Source organism: Mobula hypostoma, chromosome 14 (assembly GCF_963921235.1).
Source record: "Mobula hypostoma chromosome 14, sMobHyp1.1, whole genome shotgun sequence".
Lineage (NCBI taxonomy): Eukaryota > Metazoa > Chordata > Chondrichthyes > Myliobatiformes > Myliobatidae > Mobula > Mobula hypostoma.
The window spans coordinates 43,881,092-43,902,220 of NC_086110.1; the positions used below are offsets into that span (position 1 = coordinate 43,881,092).

The 21,129-nt window shown below is 42.2% G+C and overlaps 1 protein-coding gene across 1 annotated transcript in view; it reads right to left on the minus strand.

Moving 5' to 3' along the window:
• The window catches only part of tcf25 (transcription factor 25 (basic helix-loop-helix)), a 44,995-nt gene that overhangs the window by 14,085 nt on the left and 9,781 nt on the right, over nt 1-21,129 (minus strand). Inside the window, exons 9-14 of the mRNA XM_063067028.1 lie at nt 17,841-17,934; nt 12,080-12,172; nt 11,595-11,700; nt 8,760-8,919; nt 5,420-5,507; nt 3,447-3,605 (exon numbers count right to left, since the gene is read on the minus strand). Coding sequence (XP_062923098.1) covers nt 3,447-3,605; nt 5,420-5,507; nt 8,760-8,919; nt 11,595-11,700; nt 12,080-12,172; nt 17,841-17,934 — 700 coding nt within the window. The remainder of the gene's footprint in view (nt 1-3,446; nt 3,606-5,419; nt 5,508-8,759; nt 8,920-11,594; nt 11,701-12,079; nt 12,173-17,840; nt 17,935-21,129) is intronic.

Sequence of the window (21,129 nt, forward strand, 5' to 3'; positions counted from 1 at the left end):
CATTAGGAGTGTGAGAAGAATAAAAGAGACTATTGTAGGAATAGCATAAATGCTGTGGGAAATAAGGCAGGAGACTGGTGAGGGTCTGACGGAGATTTTGCATCTTTGTTAGTCAGAGGCAAGATCCTAGAAAACTAGAGGAAAGCTAATGTTCCTTTATTGAAGAAGGGCAGCAACGATAAGCCAAGTAAGCCTTGTATCCATGGAAGGAAAATTATTGGAGAAAATTCGAAGAGACAGAACTTATGTACATTTGGAAAGCAAGGGACTGCATAGGGACTGTCAGATTTGTTCCAGGAAATTCAGTCTCACTAACTTGAGGAGGCAACAGAGACTGATGAAAATGGCCAACTTAGCAAAGCATTTCACAAGGTCTTGCATGGAAAACTTGTGATGAGTTGGATAATAGCATTCAAAATTGATTTGATGACAAAAGGCAAAGGGTAATGGCAGAAGTACGCTTTCTGATTGGAAGTCCATGACCAGTTGTACACAGCAGGGATCAGTGCTTAATTGTAACATGATTGTTAACCCATGTTCTTGCCAAACAGAAAAAAAAAATTGTATTATAATAGATTAAACACAGAAATTAGGAAGAAATTAGCTCATAAATCACTTTTCTGTGGACAAGTACAATTCCTCAAACATTGGTGAAGAAAAACTATAGATCTGGCATCGTACAGATAGATGGATAGATTAAATATGACTGAATATCAGAGAAGAAAGGATTAAGAGACCAGCTGAAAAAAGATTACAGTTTACAATAGACATATTAACAGAATTATATGCAGAGTGGAATAAAAGCGAAGATCTGTCCAGCTTTTGATAAATGTAACATTTGGGTTTTTAAGTCACTGACTTAACCGCAGTGCTCACATTTGAAAAAAAAAGTACATTTTTTGGCAGAACTGGTCGTTTTTCCTTCCGCTCCCCCCACTTTCTCTAAACTCGTTTAGACTCATGGGCACTCGCATGGGCCCCAGCTATGCCTGCCTCTTTGTTGGCGAAATAGAACAATCTATGTTCCAAGCCTTCCCCAGTAATGCTCCCCAACTTTTCCTCCGCGACACTGACGACGGCATTAGTGCTACTTCATGCACCCATGCTGAGCTCGACAATTTCATCAACTTTGCCTCTAATTTCCACCAAGCCTTTAAGTTCACTTGGGTCTATTACTGACAATTCCCTCCCCTTCCACAATCACCCTGTTTCCACCTCTGGAGGCAAACTGTCGAACGACATCTTTTATAAACCTACCGATTCCCACTTATCTTGATTATATCTCTTACCAACCAGTGTCCTGTAATAATGCTATTCCCTTTTCTCAGTTCCTTCATCTCCACCACATCTGTTCTCAGGATGCAGCTTTCCTTTCTAGGACATCAGAGATGAATTCCTTCTTTAGAGCGGGTTTCCCGTAGAGTCATACAATCAGAGAAAAAAACAGCACAGAAATGGGCCCTTCAGCCAATCTAGTCCATGCCAAAACTATTTAAACTGCCTTCTCCCATCAACCTGCGCCAGAACAAAAGCCCTCCATACCCCTACCATCCATGTACCTATCCAAACTTCCCTTAAACATTGAAATTGAGCTTACATGCACCACTTGTGCTGGCAGCTCATTTCACTACCTCATGACCCTCTGAGTGAAGAGGTTTCCCCTCATGTTCCACTAAAAAATGTTCACCTTTCACCCTTAACCCATGACCTCTAGTTGTAGGCCCACCAACCTCAGTGGGAAAAACCTGTTTGCATTTACCCTATCTACACCCTTCATAATTTTGAATACCTCTATCAAATCTCCTCTCAGTCTTCTACGTTCTAAACAATAAAGTCCTAACCTATTCAATCTTTCCTTATAACTCAGGTCCTCCAGACCTGGCAACATCCTTGTACATTTTCTTTGTACTCTTTCAATCTTACTTACACCTTTCCCGTAGGTAGGTGACCAAAACTACACACAATACTCCAAATTAGGGCTCATCAATGTCTTATACAACTTCAACAGAACATCCCATCTCCTGTACTCAATACTTTGATTTACGAAGGCCAATGCGTCAAAAGCTTTCTTTACGACATTATCTTCCTGTGACACCACCTTCAATGAATTATGCACCCATACTGCTAGATCCCTTTGTTCTACCACACTCCTCAGTTCCCTACTGTTCACTGTGTAAGACCTACCCTGGTTGGTCCAACTGAAGTACAACACCTCACACTTGTCTGTATTGAATTCCATATGCCATTTTTCAACCCCTTTTTCCAACTGATCCAGACCCTCTGCAAGCCATGATAGCCTTCCTCAACGTCCACTACATCTGCAATCTTGGTGTTATCCGCAAATTTGCTGATCCAGATTCCCCCACCAATGATGCTGCTCTTATCCATATCGCCTCCATTTCCCGAAAGTCTGCACTCACTCCATCTTCCCACCACCTTAATGATAGAGTTCCTATTGTTCCTAACTACAACCCCATGAGATCTGCATCCAACACATTATTCTGCACAACATCCGTCATCTCCAAAGGGATTCTACCACCAAACATATCCTTACCTCCTCCCCCCCCACTTTACGCAGGGATTACTCCCTGTGATTCCCTTGTCCATTCGTCCCTCCCCAGTAATCTTCCTCCCAGCACTTAGCCCTGCAAGCAGCCAAAGTACTACACCTGCCCATTTACCTCTTCCCTCACCTCCATTCAGGGCCCTAAACAGTCCTTCCAGGTGAAGCAACACTACACCTGTGAATCTGTTGAGGTTGTCTATTGTGTCCAGTGCTCCCGATGTGGACTCCTCTACATTGGTGAGACCCATCGTAAATTAGGGGACTACTTTGTCGAGCACCTCTGCTCTACCCACCAAAAGTGGAACTTTCCAGTGGCTAAACATCTTAATTCCAATTCTCATTCTAAAATGTCAGTCCATGGTCTTCTCTCCATCATCAGGGTAGAGGAGGAACACCTTATATTCCATCTGGGTAGCCTCCAACTGAAGGGCATGAACCCTCCTTCTATTCCTCTTGCTTCTTCTCACCTGCATATCTCCTCTACCTGATGTTCCCCCCCACCCCCTTCCCCATCCCCAGGGTCTCCTCCTCCTTCCCTTTCTCCTATGGTCCACTCTCCTCTATCATCAGATTCCTTCCTCTACAGTCCTTTACCTTTCCCACTCACCGGGCTTCACCTATCATCTTCTAGCTAACCTCATTCCTCTCCCCACCATTTTATTCTGACGTCTTCCCCCTTCCTTTCCAGTCCTGCAGAAGAGTCCTGGCCCAAAATGTGAACTGTTTACTCATTTCCTTAGACGATGCCTGGCCTGATGTGTTCCTCCAGTATTTTGTGTGTGTTGCTTTGGATTTCCAGCATCTGCAGACTCTCTCTTGTTTACATCTTTCTATTGTTTCATTGGAAATGTATTATATTTTGTTTGTAATGTACACTTACTTGTTCTCAGACTCTTGTACAAGAGGATCTTTTGCGTCTACTCTTCTTAAAACTTCTTTTACATTCTCTTCCAGCCATGCCATGATTCCTGCATCTTTCCAGAGCATCCAATTTCTTCCAACAAATAGTGTTACTAACTGCTTCAGCGCACTTGGCTGCCTGAAGGGGTGGGAAAGGAATATGTGAAAAAGAGGACCACACATCGATGTACCAGTGTGGGTACTGGTAAGTACTGCCACGTGAAGATTATTAACAACTTTAATGAAATCATTGCCTCCAAAGTTTTAATACATCTTCCCCAAAGGAAGGTTCCACAATCTAAATTTTTTAGTCCTCAATGCCTCACATCAGCAGTGAAGATATGGTTTGAGAGTGGGCCAGTTACACCAAATGTGGCTTATATCAAATGTGTGTACTACAGCTATTTGGAAAATAGAGTATCTATTTTAATTATTATTCTTCTGGCTTGACAAGTTTGAGATAATGTACAACATAAACATTCAGACAGTATTTACATAAGAGGATTCAGTGCGCAAGATATGCAAGTTAAACTCTTGGATAAAAGCATTTCAAGTCATTACGAATTATACAGTAAACCTTTAGCACACTTGGGACCCTGGTAGTGCTGGACTAACAGAATTATTATCTGATAAATTACAAACTTTCAATTCACTTGAAAAGCAGTTAGACAGTAACATGTCAGTGAACTGGGAAGTTTCAAGGGGATGTGGTGAATGGAAATGGGGCCCTGCTGAGTGTACAGGGAACAATGGAACTGGGGATCTAGTTAGTGGGAATTCCAAACATTAGCCTGATTACAAATCATCCGTATTCCTGAATGGTTGGACAGTGGATTATCAGAGTTTAACTGTATACACTCAGTGGCCACATTATTAGGTGCATCTTTCTAGTAATGTGTATGACCCCCTCCCTCTGCTCCCCCCCGCCCCCAGAACAGACTGAATTCTTCATGACATGGATTCTACAAGGCTCTGGAAACATTCCTTAGAAATTCTGGTCCAAGTTGACATGATAGCATCACACAGCTGCTGTACATTTTTCAGCTACACATTCATGCTGCGAATCTCCCATTCCACAACATCCTGACGGTGCTCTGTTGGATTGAGATCTGGTAACTGTGGAGGCTACTGAACTGCACTCAACTCATCGTTATGTTTGTGGAACCAGCTTGAGATGACGTGTGCCAAAAAAATCATTCTCTGCCACCAGCCTGAACTATCGACACAAGGCAGGATGGATCCATGGAATCATGGTTTAATGCCAAATTATAACCCTACTACCTGCATGTCGCAGCAGAAGTTGAGATTCGTCAGGCCAATCTTCAAAGTCCAGTTAAGAGGAACCTGTGCCAACTGTAGCCTCAGTTTCTTGTTCTTAGCTGATAGGAGTTGGAAGCCAGTGTGGTCTTCCGCTGCTGTAACCCATCGACTCCAAGGTTCAACGTGACTTGCATTCAGAGATGCTCTTTTGCACACCACTGTAGTTATGTGTGGTTATTTGAGTTACTGATACCTTTCGATCAGCTTGAACCAATCTGGCCATTCTCTGCTGACTTCTCTCATTAGCAAGACATTTTCACCCCCAGAACTGTTGCCCACTGGCTGTTTTTTTGTATTTCATATCATTCTCTGTAAAATGTAGAAGGCTGTTGTGTGTGAAACTTCCCGGAGATCAGCAGTTTCTGAGATACTCAAAACACCCTGCGTGGCACCTACAATCTTCCACGGTCAAAGTCACTTAGATCACATTTCTTCCCCATTCTGATGTTTTGTCTGAGGATCTTGATCATGTCTGCATGCTTTTATGCATTGCATTGCTACCACGATTGGCTGATTAGATATTTGCATTCACAAGGTGTACAGGTGTACCTAATAACGTGTCCACTGAAAGTACACCAACATCACTGGCTTTGTAATGTAAATTTGTTTCCCCCCGCCCCCCATGATAAATACCTTGTTTGTACTTCAAATCCAAAAAATCTATGAGCTAGCACAGCCTGGTCTGCCTGCACACTGCACTTCTCCAGTAACGGCATCAGTACTGCAAGTGAAAGTAAAGAGTTGTTACATACAGTATATATTTCAGACAGGACATTATTCTCTATGAAGAAGATGGTTTTACACACACTTATAGCAGAAATGGCAAACAGTAAAATAAATATGACATGGTTGTTTGTGACTATTAAGTGCAAAGAGAGAAGATTAAACAACACTACTGGTCTTTAACATGATAAATGCCAGTGGTCTTCAGTACCTGCTCTGTGCCAATGGTCTTTAGTGCCTGGTCTGCTCAATGCCAAAGGGCTTTGGTGTCTGTTCTGTGATTCACGGAGATCATGGCACCCTCATTTTACTTTAACTCCACATACTTTGATTCCCTTAATATATAGAAATCTACTAATTTTAGTTGAGAATGAATTCAGAGATTGAGCCTCTACAACATTCCTGGGTAAGGAATCGCAAAGATTCACTGCCCTCAAGGTCAAAGTATGAACAATGGTTCTAGACAATCCAACCAGGAAACGCATCGTTACCTAATCCACACTATCAAGTACTACAAAAATGTTGTATGTTTAATTAAGACCCTCTCTCGTTCTTCTAAATACCTTAGAATGTGTGACTCCAGTCTGCTTAACATCTCATCATAGGACAATATCCCATCAATCTAGTGAATCTTCATCATGTTTATCGTTCCTTAGATAGGAAACAGGGCAGCATGATAGCGTAACAGTTAATGCAACACCTTACAGTGCTAGTGATCGGGGTTCAACTTCCATCGCTGTCTGTAAGGAGTTTGTATGTTCTGCCCGTGACCACATGTCTGTAAGGACTTTGTATGTTCTCCCCGTGACCACGTTTCTTCTGGGTGCTCCAGTTTCCTCAGACATTCCAAAGATGTACAGGTTAGAGTTGGTAAGATGTTAGTACTGGAAGAGTGGCGACTCTTTCATACTGCCCCCCCAGCACATCCCCGGACTGTGCTGGTCACTGATGCAAATGACACATTTCACTGTATATTTCCATGTACATCTGACAAAAAAAGCTAATCTCTAATTTCTAAAACCTCTACACAATATATTAGATGCTATCTCACCAAAGTCCTATATACTTGAATTAAGACTACTTTCCTCTTGCAAAATTCCCTTGCAATAAAGGTCAACATACCATTTGTCTTTCCAATAACTTGCTATACATTTTTGTTAACTTTCAGTGTTTCATCTATAATGGCATTAAGGTACTTCTGAATACCAACATCTTTGGCTTCTAAAAGATCTGATCATCACATTCTAATTCATGTGAAAAATCTGTTTTTTTAGGAAGTTAATGAAACTTCCTAAAAAGTTATTCACTATTCTCAGTTTATTTACAGCAATGATTTTGTCAAAAAATTTATGAAACCTCTACATTACCAAAATTGCTCTTCCTAAAGCTGACATTAATTGGAATCGTTTTCCATTAAAGGGCCCACTAAGCATTGTATTACCCTCCTTAGGCTCCAAAGGTAGTCATAGCTCAAGGGTGGTAGTGGGGATGAGCTCCCACTGCTACACAATTGCTCTTCATGGCATGCGTCTCAAACAGCCTCTGACAACCAAGTCCAACTCCTGGCCTTCACGTGTGGCATAGTTCTTATGCCCGGCGGAGCTGTTCTCACTGACAGGAGAAGGGGCAAAGGCAGGCCACTGGCGCCATAAAACCAGTTGCTCCGGGCAGATGGGGCTCATTAACCACGGAGGGTAGCTCATCTAGGAGAGGGAAACAACGATTTCAAACCTCCGCTGCCTTACAGCCATACCCGCTCACGGGAAAGGCTTTGGGAGTAAACCCCGAGGAAAAATCCGGAGTTGGAGTCCCAAAGGCAGCTGACTGCTGTACCCAGCACCGGCACGGCAACTCCAGTGATGCTGCTAGCACCAAACTGTATCGACTTCCGTCATTCCTTTGGACCTGTCAGCAGCATGGGGGGGGGGGGGTCCCACTGCATGGGCAACAGACGGATCTCTGCATCAATTCTGCCCTGGCTTGCGCCCTGGAGAGGTCACTCCCAGTGACTACCAGAGGCGCAGTACCCATGGTCGACCACGACCGACGGAGGCCACACACACCCTCCTTTAATGACCCAAACAGTAAACATAAACTAAGGCTTCCCTTCAGAAATTTTCAGAAGAAATCACTTGCAGAAACTGACCACTAAATTGGTGTTAGGTCAAACATTGTTTTAATTAAAATATTTTGAATTTTATTCAACTGAAAATCAGTTCTATTAATGGAGTATGAAATATCAATGAATGTCAAATGTTCACATGTCCATCGTTTTAAATGTAGTCTCTAGTTAGCATTCCATTAGATTCAGCAATTCTGTATCTGTGTATGTGAGGTCCATCCTGCCTACCTCACTGCAAGAACCCTTGAAGTAGCAATACATTACAGTTCTAAAGTTCATTTGTGCTGTAATTCTGAAATGTCAATGGTAATTGCATTATAAGGTGGTAGATGCAAAACAGACATTTTCCCCATTATAATTGCAAATTAGTAAAATTGTACAGCACAGAAACAGGCAACTTCAGCCCACTTTGTCCACGTTGACTGTGAATATTAGTGTACGCTCCCTCACCTCTCCAGCCTCCATGTCCACCTCTCTGGAGATTAATGATGAGAACTGTTCATTCACGGTCTTTCTGTATTCCCTGGCTCATCGATTACACCTTGGTGCCTCACTGTCTTGCTCTTTCCTTAGCTAGCTTCTTGCTTCTTATTGATGTAAAAATGTTTTAGTGCTCTCCTTGATCCTACTTGCTGAGGTCATTTAATGGTGATGCTTTACTCTCCTATTTTTTCTTAGCAATTAGCAATGAAAACAATCTGTAGTTTAGTCAACTCAGGGTGTAATCAAATGATTGTAAACAGAAGCAAAGTCCCAGAATAGATCTCCAGGTCTTTTTTTTTGGGTAGGTGGAAGAAAATAGGTGATTTTTTTTCCCCCCAGACTCACATTCACATTTACAAAATGCATATGATAGTGATAATAAAGAAAATACCAACCTACTAATTTCCGAACAAAATTCACTTTCATCCTGTCTTTCTATGAATACTGAGCTCTATATAAACAAACGATAGATATTTTCACTCCAAATCTTTCTGCTCACCATTTAAAACAACAAGTGTTGAAGACTGGCATGCATACATAATGTCTGTAATTTGTCACAAGTCTTTCTTCAAAACAAACACAGACATGATAAAGAAAGATTTCACTGCTAAACAAATCCTCTGTTGAAGTATTAAGGCTACTTACCACTTGGAAACACAATGAGAGCCTTTTGTATCAGATGGTTAGCTCGTTCCAGCTTTTGAGCGGACTCCACTTCTGAAAGATCTTCCTGTTGACTAAGATGATAATAGGCCAGTGGAATGGAGAATGCAAAATTTGGAAGCTGAGACAGATTCAAATGGAACTGAGAGACAGCAGAAAGAAATACGAGATTACTACTAATTCTGAGGTTAATTTACTTTTTCTGTAGTCACTAGGCCTCAATGCTGATCTGTTGTTTTAATTAGGACAATGTCCTTAACTAGACTAATGCTCATGATCTTCCAATCCTAAAACACTACATACATCAGTACATTATAACAAACAATGCTGTAAGCTTCCATTCACTGGGCAAAACATTGTTATACAGTATATGCAAGTTAATTAAGCTGCAACACATGACTTGTATCTATACCTATGTTGTTCTTGTGAAATTATTGTTGGTACAAAGTTAAGTTCAAGCATTCAACTTGTTCTGTTTAGCATCTTTCTGCTCTGCTCAAGTGCCTTGTTTCTAAATGGAGCAAGAGTTCTACAAAGCATTCTTACCTGACGAATACACTCTTCCTGGGCTTCCAGCCGAGTACAGTTATCAATTTTAACTGACAGGCTCTGCCATCTTCATCAGTGGAACACCAATTAAAATCGATACCTGTACCCAGCTGGAAGCTGAGAACAGTTTATCCGTCATGTATGCCGGGAAAACACTAGATCCTTTTTCATTCTTTTCTGAGTTAAGAATAGGGTGAAATAGCTGGGTATAAAAAGTTACCTATTATTCACAATCTTCATAATAGGAAGGACGTGGAAGAGGATGCAGAGATTTATCAGGAAGCTGCCTGGATTGGAAGAGCATGTTTTATGAGGATAGGTTGAGCAAGCTAAGGCTTTTCTCCTTGGAGCAAAGGAGGATGAGAGGTGACTTGACTGATAGATAGATCCCAAAGGAATTACAGTGTCACAGTAGCATTACAAATGCACAGATATACAAATATTAGAAGAAAGAAAGAATAAAAAATAAGTTGTCTCAAACAAACTAACAGGAGGGAATCATCACTTCCCCAGTTATAGGTTGACTCATTATAGAGCCTAATGGCCAAGGGCAAGAATGACCTCATATAGTGCTCTTTGGAGCAGCACAGTTGTTTTAGTCTGTTACTAAAAGTGGTCCTCTGTTCAGCCAAGATGGTATGCAGAGGGTAAGAAACATTGTCCAAAATTGCCATGATTTTCCATAGGGTCCTTTGTGCTACCACAGCCCCCAGTGTGTCCAGGTTGACTCCTTCCTAATCACCCATGTTGATGCCATTGCCCCAGCACGACACCACACTGAAGATTGTACTGGCTACGAGAGGCTGGTAGAACATGTGAAGGAGAGGCTTGCATACTGCAGAGGACCTGTCTCCTCAGGAACAGGTGATTCTGGTCCTTCTTGTACGCAGCCTCTGTGTTGGTGCTCCACTCAAGTCTATCATCCAGGTGCACCCCCAGGTACTTGTAGGTCCTCACCACATCCGCGTCCTCACCATCAATATTAACAGGAAGCAGTGCAGGCTTCGTCTTCCTAAAGTCCATCACCGTCTATCTTACTGATGTTGAACTGCAGATGGTTTAGCTTGCATCATGTGACAAAGTACTTCACCAGGGCCCTGTAATCATCCTCCCATCCTCCTTTTATACACTCAACTATTGCTGAGTCATCAGAGAATTTCTGCAGATGACATAATTCAGTGTTGTATCTAAAGTCTGAGGTTCACAGGGTAAACAGGAAGGGAACCAATACAGTCCCCTGTGGGGCCCCAGTGATGCTTACAGCCATGTCTGACACACAGCTCTGAAGCCACACAAACTGTGGTTTGCCAGTCAGGTAGTCCAGGATACAATGGAAGTGCCAGCCTGCCCTGAACAGAGCTTTTCCTTCAGCATGCTTTAGTATGGAAAGCATCTGAGAAATCAAAATAAAACATGATCCTCACAGTGCTGCCCTGCTTACCCAAATGGGAGTAGGCTCTGTTCACCAGGTAGATGACAGCATCGTTGGCTCCAGTGTGCTCCTGGCAGGCAAACTGCAGGGGATTGAGGGCTGATCTGACCAGGGGTTGGAAGAGAGTCAGGACCAGCTTCTCTAGGGTCTTCATGATGTATGAGGTCAGGGCCACTGGACAGTAGTCATGTGGACAATAGAAGTGTACAAGATAATAAGAGGCACAGATCAAGTGGACAGCCAGAGACTTCTTTCCAGGGTGGGAATGGCTAATTCGAGGGAGCATAATTTTGAAGTGATGGGAGGAAAGTATGGGGGGGGGGGTGGGAGATGTCAAGGCAAGTTTTTAGGAATAGAGGGTGTATGGAACGTGCTGTCGGGAATGGTGACAGAGGCGGACTTTTTAGGGATATCTTATATAGACACATAGATCATAGAAAAATAGAGGCCTATGTGGGAGGGAAGGGTTAACTTGAGCTTAAACTAGGCTAAAAGGTCATCAATACATCGTGGGCTGAAGGGCCTGTACTGTTCTATGCTCATGCTAACTAGGGAGTGAAAAGTAAATGCTGTGTGAAGGCAGAATAAAACCATCTGTAATACTCCAAGTATTCAGAATTCTGCCGACGCTCATATCCTGGCAACTAACCAACAGGGCTGCATAGCATCCACAGAATTGCACTTAAACACAGTCAACCTCTTGATCAGACATAAGGTAGTTCAGTGAAATAAAAGTTAAAACAGTTTGCCAAACCACTCCAGTCTCATAACCTGATTTTTGTTATTTCTAATATACCAAATTTGTAACAAGCAAATGAATAGTTAAAAATTCTCACCTCCCATTCCTCATAGAGCCGAATCAGAAAAGCATACTCTCGTGCCCGCAATGCTAGTACATCGATCATCAACAGAGCACATAGTGGATCTCTCTCAGGGTCCAGACTGTGGAAATGGGTATTGTGAATTAGACTTTATTCTGATTCAGTGCAACATACTGAAGCCATAATTCCTGGTAATTGTTCATAAGTAGTGCCCATTAATGTTTCCCAGCAATGTACTCATTCATTTAAATCACAACAGATTGACTTATTATGTGACAATTAAAGTTAATTTGCTTCCCAGTTTGATGCCATTGAACACAATTTAGTACTGCGGAATAAAATGATTACAGGAGACGAGTAATTCTGTAGAGTTTTATATTTGCTCTATCCTAAAATAAACTTTGTTTGGTTATCCTTTCCCTCAATTAATATTTCATCCTGAAAAGGATTACAAAGTTATCACAGGGCACACAAATCAACAAATGACTCAGGATTCCTACCTGCGGATAAGTTTACAAAACTCCAGTGCTGTGCGAGGACAGCCTCTTTTCTCCAAAAATATCATATGCTTGTATAGTGCAAGGAAGAACGACCTATATACGTATAGAGAGGGGAGAATCTGTATTAAACTGGGAGCTCAGAGTGACCTAGAGAATTGAACTGTAAAGCAGTGATGCAACAATAAAATCTGCTGGAGGAAAACAGCAGTCATGCAGTTATTCAGAACGGAGGTGATCACTTTGAGAACACTAATTATAATACACTAAATTGGAAGAAGTGCAAAAAAATGCTGTTAAACTTAGAATAGTAGTTCCCAAATTTTTTTAGGTTACTGCCCCTTGCCTTGACTCCCAGGCCACATCCCCAGCGCCCCCTCTCCCTTTCTGGCCATTACATAAAATTTACAGAGAATTTTGATTTACGATGCACAGTGAAAGAAAATAGCAACTGAAAATTCAAAGCAGTGATAAATAATTGCAAAATTTATTCAAACACATTTAAATCTACAAATAAAATTATTTCTTCATTTAATGATAGTAAAACAATTTTCATCAACAATCTTAGTGCATACATTAGTAGTCTCACTGTTCACTACTTCATTGCTGTTTCACCTTTCAATGAGATGGACGGACTTGGTGCAGTGATATCAGCTTCTGAACATCAGGCTGAATATCACTCAGGAGTCGTCTCAGATCCCCACGTTCAGTAATACAGACTGTTTCATTGCTATGAAAGAAGGTCACTACACTCAAACTGCACTCCAGTAAATATGATGTTGGAAAGGCAAAAAAAAAAATCTTTGCCTTTTTCCACAGTGCAGGATAGTGTCCAGAAATTTCTTTTTGCAACCAAAACTCTTGATATGATATTCTTTAACCTTACCTTCAGCTCAAAGCTATTTTGTAGTGAGATCAGTTGCTTCTCTATCTTTCCTGTTAATTCCTCATTGGAAGTGTTCAGGAATGACTGAAATTTGGATTGAGAGAAGATCCTGAAATCTCTCTGACATGTCTTTATGCAGCTCACCCAGGTGGGCACAATACAGTTGAAGGTCACATGATATTCTTCCTTTCTCTTCCAACTCAGAGAGGCTCAGAAATTGGAAAAGGTCATGACAGCCAATGTTCCACTTAAATAACTTGGGCAGAAAAGTGGAGACAACTGATTTGACTGATAAGATTCACATAATTTCCTTGTAATTAAAGACTGATTTCAATAAACTTTGTTAACAATTCCATGAAATAAGCAATACCGTACCTAATACTCTGAGTTGTCTACTGAATGAAGTCTACAAAAAATTCTAACAGTTTCAAAAAGGGCATAAAAGCATCTCAAGCAGTTTCCTTCCAAGAGCCATCTCTGTGTAACAGCAAATGTTCAAACTGTTCATCATTCTTGATACACAGTTCTTGAAGTAGCCAAAAATTGAGAGGATGAGACTTAATTTTATTTATGGCTGTGATAACAGTATTTAATGATCTGTGTAGGCTAATCATTTACATTTATTTTTAACAAGATGTTATCTGTGAATTATACAGTAAATGAGAAATATATTAGTTATAGCTTTTTTTCAAGAAAGTAATAACCCCATGAAGTCCCTTCATTGATGGTGCCCCATCTGTTGCACAACAAGAATGCTGGTGAGCATAATGTACTTCTCTTTGAAAAATTGTGCAACAACCTGAAATATTGACTCTTTCGTATCTGCTTCTAGTCCCCTTGCAAATAACAACTTTCGAAGCATGCTTTCATCTTTGATGAAGTGAACATTACCAAGAAGCAAAGATTCCTTGCCTGGCAATAGACAATAATAGACAATAGGTGCAGGAGTAGGCCATTCGGCCCTTCGAGCCAGCACCGCCATTCACTGTGATCATGACTGATCATCCACAATCAGTATCCAATTCCTGCCTTATCCCCATAACCTTTGATTCCGCTATCTTTAAGAGCTCTATTCATCTCTTTCTTGAAAGAATCCAGAGACTTGGCCTCCACAGCCTTCTGGGGCAGAGCATTCCATACATCCACCACTCTCTGGGTGAAAAAGTTTATTCTCAACTCCGTTCTAAATGGCCTACCCCTTATTCTCAAACTGTGGCCTCTGGTTCTGGACTCACCCATCAGCAGGAACATGGTTCCTGCCTCCAGCGTGTCCAATCTATTAATAATCTTATATGTTTCAATAAGATACCCTCTCAGCCTTCTAAATTCCAGAGTATACAAGCCCAGTCGCTCCAATCTTTCGGCATATGACAGTCCTGCCATCCTGGGAATTAACCTTGTGAACCTATGCTGCACTCCCTCAATAGCAAGAATGTCCTTCCTCAAATTTGGAGACCAAAACTGCACACAGTACTCCAGGTGTGGTCTCACCAGGGCCCTGCACAGCTGCAGAAGGACCTCTTTGCTCTTATACTCAATTCCCCTTGTTATGAAGGCCAGCATGCCATTAGCTTTCTTCACAGCCTGCTGTACTTGCATGCTTGCTTTCAGTGACTGATGTATAAGAACACCTAGATCTCGTTGTAGTTCCCCTTTTCCTAACTTGACTCCATTTAGATAATAACCTGCCTTCCTGTTCTTAGCACCAAAGTGGATAATCTCACATTTATCCACATTAAACTGCATCTGCCATGCATGTGCCCACTTACCCAGCCTGTCCAAGTCACCCTGCATTCTCATAACATCCTCCTCACATTTCACACTGCCACCCAGCTTTGTGTCATCGGCAAATTTGCTAATGTTACTTTTAATTCCCTCATCTAAATCATTAATATATATTGTAAACAGCTGCGGTCCCAGCACTGAACCCTGCGATACCCCACTGGTCACCACCTGCCATACCAAAAGGGACCCATTAATCGCTACTCTTTGTTTCCTGTCAGCCAGCCAATTTTCAATCCATGTCAGTACCCTGCCCCCAATACCATGTGCCCTAATTTTGCCCACTGATCTCCTATGTGGGACTTTATCAAAGGCTTTCTGAAAGTCCAGGTACACTACATCCTCTGGCTCTCCCTTGTCCATTTTCATAGTTACATCCTCAAAAAAATTCCAGAAGATCAGTCAAGCACGACTTCCCCTTCGCAAATCCATGCTGACTCAGACCGATCCTGTTACTGCTATCCAGATGTGTCATAATTTCATCTTTTATAATTGACTCCAGCATCTTTCCCACCACCAACGTCAGGCTAACCGGTCTATAATTCCCTGTTTTCTCTCATCCTCCCTTCTTGAAGAGAGGGACAACATTAGCCACCCTCCAATCCACAGGAACTGATCCTGAATCTATAGAACACTGGAAAATGATTTCCAATGCATCCACGATTTCTAAAGCCACCTCCTTAAGTACCCTGGGATGCAGACCATCAGGTCCCAGGGACTTATCAGCCTTCAGACCCAACAGCCTCTCCAACACCATTTCCTGCATAATATAAATTTCCTTCAATTCATCCATTACCCTAGGTCCTTTGGCCACTATCACATCTGGGAGATTGCTTGTGTCTTCCCTAGTGAAGACAGATCCAAAGAACCTGTTCAACTCATCTGCCATTTCCTTGTTCCCCATAATAAATTCACTCGTTTCTGTCTTCAAGGGCCCAATTTTGGTCTTAACTATTTTTTCCTTTTCACATACTTAAAGCAGCTTTTACTATCCTCCTTTATATTCTTGGCTAGTTTACCCTCGTTCCTTATTTTTTCTCCGCATATTGCCCTTTTAGTTACCTTCTGTTGCTCTTTAAAAGTTTCCCAATCCTCCGGCTTCCCACCAGTCTTTGCTATGTTATACTTCTCTTTTATTTTTATACTGTCCATTACTTCCCTTGTCAGCCACGGCCTCCCCTTAGGATCTTTCTTCCTCTTTGGAACGAACTGATCCTGCACCTTCTGCATTATTCCCAGAAACACTTGCCATTGCTGTTCCACCGTCATCCCTGCTAGGGTATTGTTCCATTGAACTTTGGCCAGCTCCTCCCTCATAGCACCATAGTTCCCTTTGTTCAACTGTACTACTGGCACTTCCAAATTTCCCTTCTCCCTCTCAAACTGTAGATTAAAATTTATCATATTATGGTCACTACCTCCTAATGGCTCCTTTACCTCGAGGTCCCTGATCAAATCCGGTTCATTGCACAACACTAAATCTAGAATTGCGTTCTCTCTGGTAGGCTCCAGTACAAGCTGTTCTAAGAATCCATCTCAGAGGGACTCCACAAACTCCCTTTCTTGGGGTCCAGCACCAACCTGATTCCTCCAGTCTACCTGCATGTTGTAGTCCCCCATAACAACTGTAGCATTACCTTTGCAACATGCCAATTTTAACTGTTGATTCAACTTACACCCTACATCCAGACTACTGTTTGGGGGCCTGTAGATAACTCCCATTAGGGTCTTTCTACCCTTAGTTGACTCATACAACTACAGAATGAATTCTGTTGACCTAAGTATGTTGCACAATGTGTCTTCCACATTCTCAGACATTTCATCTATTCGCCTTTGAACAGAGGTGTTGCTAAGTGGAAATACTTTAATCATGGTCTGGTGACTTATGCAAATCTGTACTCAGAACTTCCCTTACTGCTGGCAGAATCCATTCTTCTCCAACTGTATGGGGGGCTTACCAGACTTAGCAATGAAATGCTGTATGAAGCACATAAACCATCACTATTTTCTTGTGAAGTGCTGACAAGCATATTTTGCTGTTCCTGAAAGCTTTCACAAAATGACTGAAAATAAGCCAAGCTCTTGTTTGTTTTGCCAGAGTGTATTCTCTTCAAATGTTCAGGGAGACAGAATAGTTTCATTGCCTCACTTGAAAAAAGCTTTTCACATAACTGATAATTGGCTGCTTGGTGCTGGTATAAATCCATATTTCAGACACTTCACACCATACTGTCTACACTTCTATTTCGTTTGGTCTGTTTCTGCCATCTTCGTTACAGATTAACAACCACAGTCAATTGCCTATTGTTTTAATGCCAACGCAAGAGCTACAACCAATAAAGGGGAAAGCAATAGCTCAGTTGGGTAATAAGCCAGAGAAATGCAGTCAAGACCATTCGAAATGGCAGATTATTTTACCTCACTGAACGCCTTACCCTAATTTCACAGGAAATGCGTCACAGTGTGATTAGAGTACGGGAATAGCATTAGCTAACACTGTACTATAATAGTGAATGGCAATAATGCGAGGGCCAGGCCTGGAAATAACACGATTTCTTCAGTCCAGTTTCCTCGTGAGGTGTTAAATACAGAAGTATTACATTGCTTTTCAACAATTATAACACGCTTTGAGCAAAGTTAAAAAGAATGCTGGGTAAGTGGGAAATGAGGTAATTACATGATCGTTTTGATCAATTATGAGGCACTGAGCATCAACCGCTTATAATAAGTAATTCCTTTCTTAAATTAAGTCTGTAATCCCTGAGCTTCCCTCTTTACTACCAAGCAGCCCCCAATGCCTTGTTAGAAACTCCCACTGCCCCCAGGGGGTGGTGATATTGCCCACTCCGCTCTAGACAGATCAACCGCCTGCTACTTTGATCCAGTTTCAGTTTTGTACATCGAAGCATACAGTAAAATGTGTATTTTGCATTTTCAACCAACACACCCAAGGATGGGATACCACATATTCCAGGAACAACACAGCATGCCCACAAATCCAGCAGAACAACACAAGACAACAGCACAAAACAAGACCCTTACCCACCACAGAAATTTAAAGATTAAATATGACGTGTGAGCAAGAATTATACATACCTATTTTCAGCTCGTCGATAATCCAATCGGCTATTTCCACTGGTCAAGCTAAATGAAGGGTGAAATGCACTTTCAAAACAGTAAAGTGCTTTTTCTAAATTGAGGAGAGAGATAGAAGAAAAGCTTGATAAAACATCTCAGCTTTTCAAATATAGATTTACAGGTTTATTATCACTGGCATGTGTCATGAAACTTGTTAACAGCAGCAGCAGTTCAAAGCAATACATAACTTAGCAGGGAAAAAATAATAAATAAAGGATAACAATAAACAAATCAAATATGTATATTGAATAGATTTTTTTAAATGTGCAAAAACAGAAATACCGTATATTAAAAGTGAGGTAGTGTCCAAACCTTCAATGCCCATTTAGGAATCGGATGGCAGAGGGGAAGAAGCTGTTCCTGAATCGCTGAGTGTGTGCCTTCAGGTTTCTGTACCTCCTACCTGATGGTAACAGTGAGAAAAGGGCATGCCCTGGGTGCTGGAGGTCCATAATAATGGATGCTGCCTTTCTGAGACACCGCTCCCGAAAGATGGCTTGGCACTTTGTAGGCTGACTAGATTTACAACCTTCTGCAGCTTCTTTCGGTCCTGTGCAGTAGCCCCTCCATACCAGACAGTGATGCAGCCAGTCAGAATGCTCTCCATGGTACAACTATAGAACTTTATATGTGTATTTGTTGACATGCCAAATCTCTTCAAACTCCTAATAAAGTATAGCCACTGTCTTGCCTTCTTTATGACTACGTTGTTATGTTGGGACCAGGTTAGATCCTCAGAGATCTTGATACCGAGGAACTTGAAGCTGCTCACTCTCTCCACTTCTGATCCCTCTATGCAGATTGGTATGTGTTCCTTCATCTTACCCTTCCTGCAGTCCACAATCAGCTCTTTCGTCTTACTGACATTGAGTGCCAGGTTGTTGCTGCGGCACCTTCCCACTAGTTGGCGTATCTCACTCCTGTATGCCCTCTCTTCACCACCTGAGATTCTACCAAGAATGGTTGTATCGTCAGCAAAGTTGTAGATGGTATTTGAGCTATGCCTAGCCACAGAGTCATGTGTATACAGAGAGTAGAGCAGTGGGCTAAGCACACACCCGAGGTGTGCCAGTGCTGATCGTCAGTGAGGAGGATATGTTATCACAATCCGCACAGACTGTGATCTTCTGGTTAGGAAGTCGAGGATCCAATTGCAGAGGGAGGTACAGAGGCCCAGGTTCTGCAACTTCTTGATCAGGATTGTGGGAATGATGGTATTAAATGCTGAGCTATAGTTGATGAACAGCATCCTGACGTAGGTGTTTGTGTTGTCTAGGTGGTCTAAAGCCATGTGGAGAGCCATTGAGATTGCATCTGCCATTGATCTATTGTGACGATAGGCAAATTGCAATGGATCCAGGTCCTTGCTGAGGCAGGAGTTCAGTCTAGTCATAACCAACCTCTTAAAGACAGAGTGTAGGTGTTCAGCGAAATGATCTCCCAGTCTGCGTTGGGTCTAGCCAATATATAGAAGGCCATATCGGGAGCACCAGACGCAGTATATCACCCCAGCCGACTCACAGGTGAAGTGTCGCCTCACCTGGAAGGACTGTCTGGGGCCCTGAATGGTGGTAAGGGAGGAAGTGTAAGGGTATGTGTAGCATTTGTTCCGCTTACAAGGATAAGTGCCAGGAGGGAGATCGGTGGGGAGGGATGGGGGGGACGAAAGGACATGGGAGTCTACTGATGTCTACTATGAGCCTACTGACTCTCACAGCTGTCTGGCCTATTCCTCTTCCTACCCTGTCTCTTGCAAAAATGCCATCCCCTTCTCGCAATTCCTCTGTCTCCGCTGCATCTACTCTCAGGATGAGGCTTTTCATTCCAGGGCGAGGAGATGTCCTTTTTAAAGAAAGGGGCTTCCCTTCTTCCACCATCAACTCTGCTCTCAAATGCATCTCCCCCATTGCACATCTGCTCTCACTCCATCCTCCTGCCACCCCACTAGGAATAGGGTTCCCCTTGTCCTCACCTACTACCCCACCAGCCTCCGGGTCCAACATATAATTCTCCATAACTTCTGCCACCTCCAACGGGATCCCACCACTAAGCACATCTGTCCCTCCCCCCACTCTGCTTTCCGCAGGGATCGCTCCCAATGTGACTCCCTTGTCCATTCGTCCCCCCCATCCCTCCCCACCGATCTCCCTCCTGGCACTTATCCTTGTAAGCAGAACAAGTGCTACACATGCCCTTACACTTCCTCCCTTACCACCATTCAGGGCCCCAGACAGTCCTTCCAGGTGAGGCGACACTTCACCTGTGAGTCGGCTGGGGTGATATACTGCGTCCGGTGCTCCCGATGTGGCCTTTTATATATTGGCGAGACCTGACGCAGACTGGGAGACTGCTTTGCTGAACACCTACGCTCTGTCCTCCAGAGAAAGCAGGATCTCCCAGCGGCCACACATTTTAATTGCACGTTCCATTCCCATTCTGACATGTCTATCCACGGCCTCCTCTACTGTAAAGATGAAGCCACACTCAGGTTGGAGAAACAAAACACTTCATATTCCTTCTGGGTAGCCTCCAACCTGATGGCATGAACATTGACTTCTCAAACTTCCACTAATGCCCCACCTCCCCCTCCTACCCCATCCGTTTTTTATTTATATACACACATTCTTTCTCTCACTCTCCTTTTTCTCCCTCTGTCCCCCTCACTATACCCCTTGCCCCTCTGCTGCCAGAGTTCTGAACGGACAATGAATCTATGAACAACACATCATTTTTTCTATGCTCTGTTTTTGCCCTACTTATTTATTTTTAATATATACTTCCTATTGTAATTTATAGTTTTTTGTTATGTATTGAAACGTACTGCTGCCACAAAACAAATTTCAAGGCATATTGTATGCCAGTGATATTAAAACAGATTCTGATTGACATACACTTTAAACAGTGATTACATTAATTTATTAAAGAAAAGCAACTTTAGGCATTTGAATTGTCCATTTGTAATGATCAACTACAGCTTAAAACATCAAAATTTTCCAATAATTTGGGAAGAAATAAACTTATCCAAGTTACATCACATGCAGCAAAGTTATTCCCCATCATTTATAACATTACAAAATTTAGAAGACAACTAAGCTAATAATTATCTTTGTATATTTGAAATTCAAATAAGCAACTCGTTCCAACTCCACTTTAAACGGAAAATGCTAAGGAAGGAAATGATCCTAAGAAACAGTCTGAGATAGGTTCTTGATACTGCAGGTCAGACTCAAGTGCTGGGTCACAATTT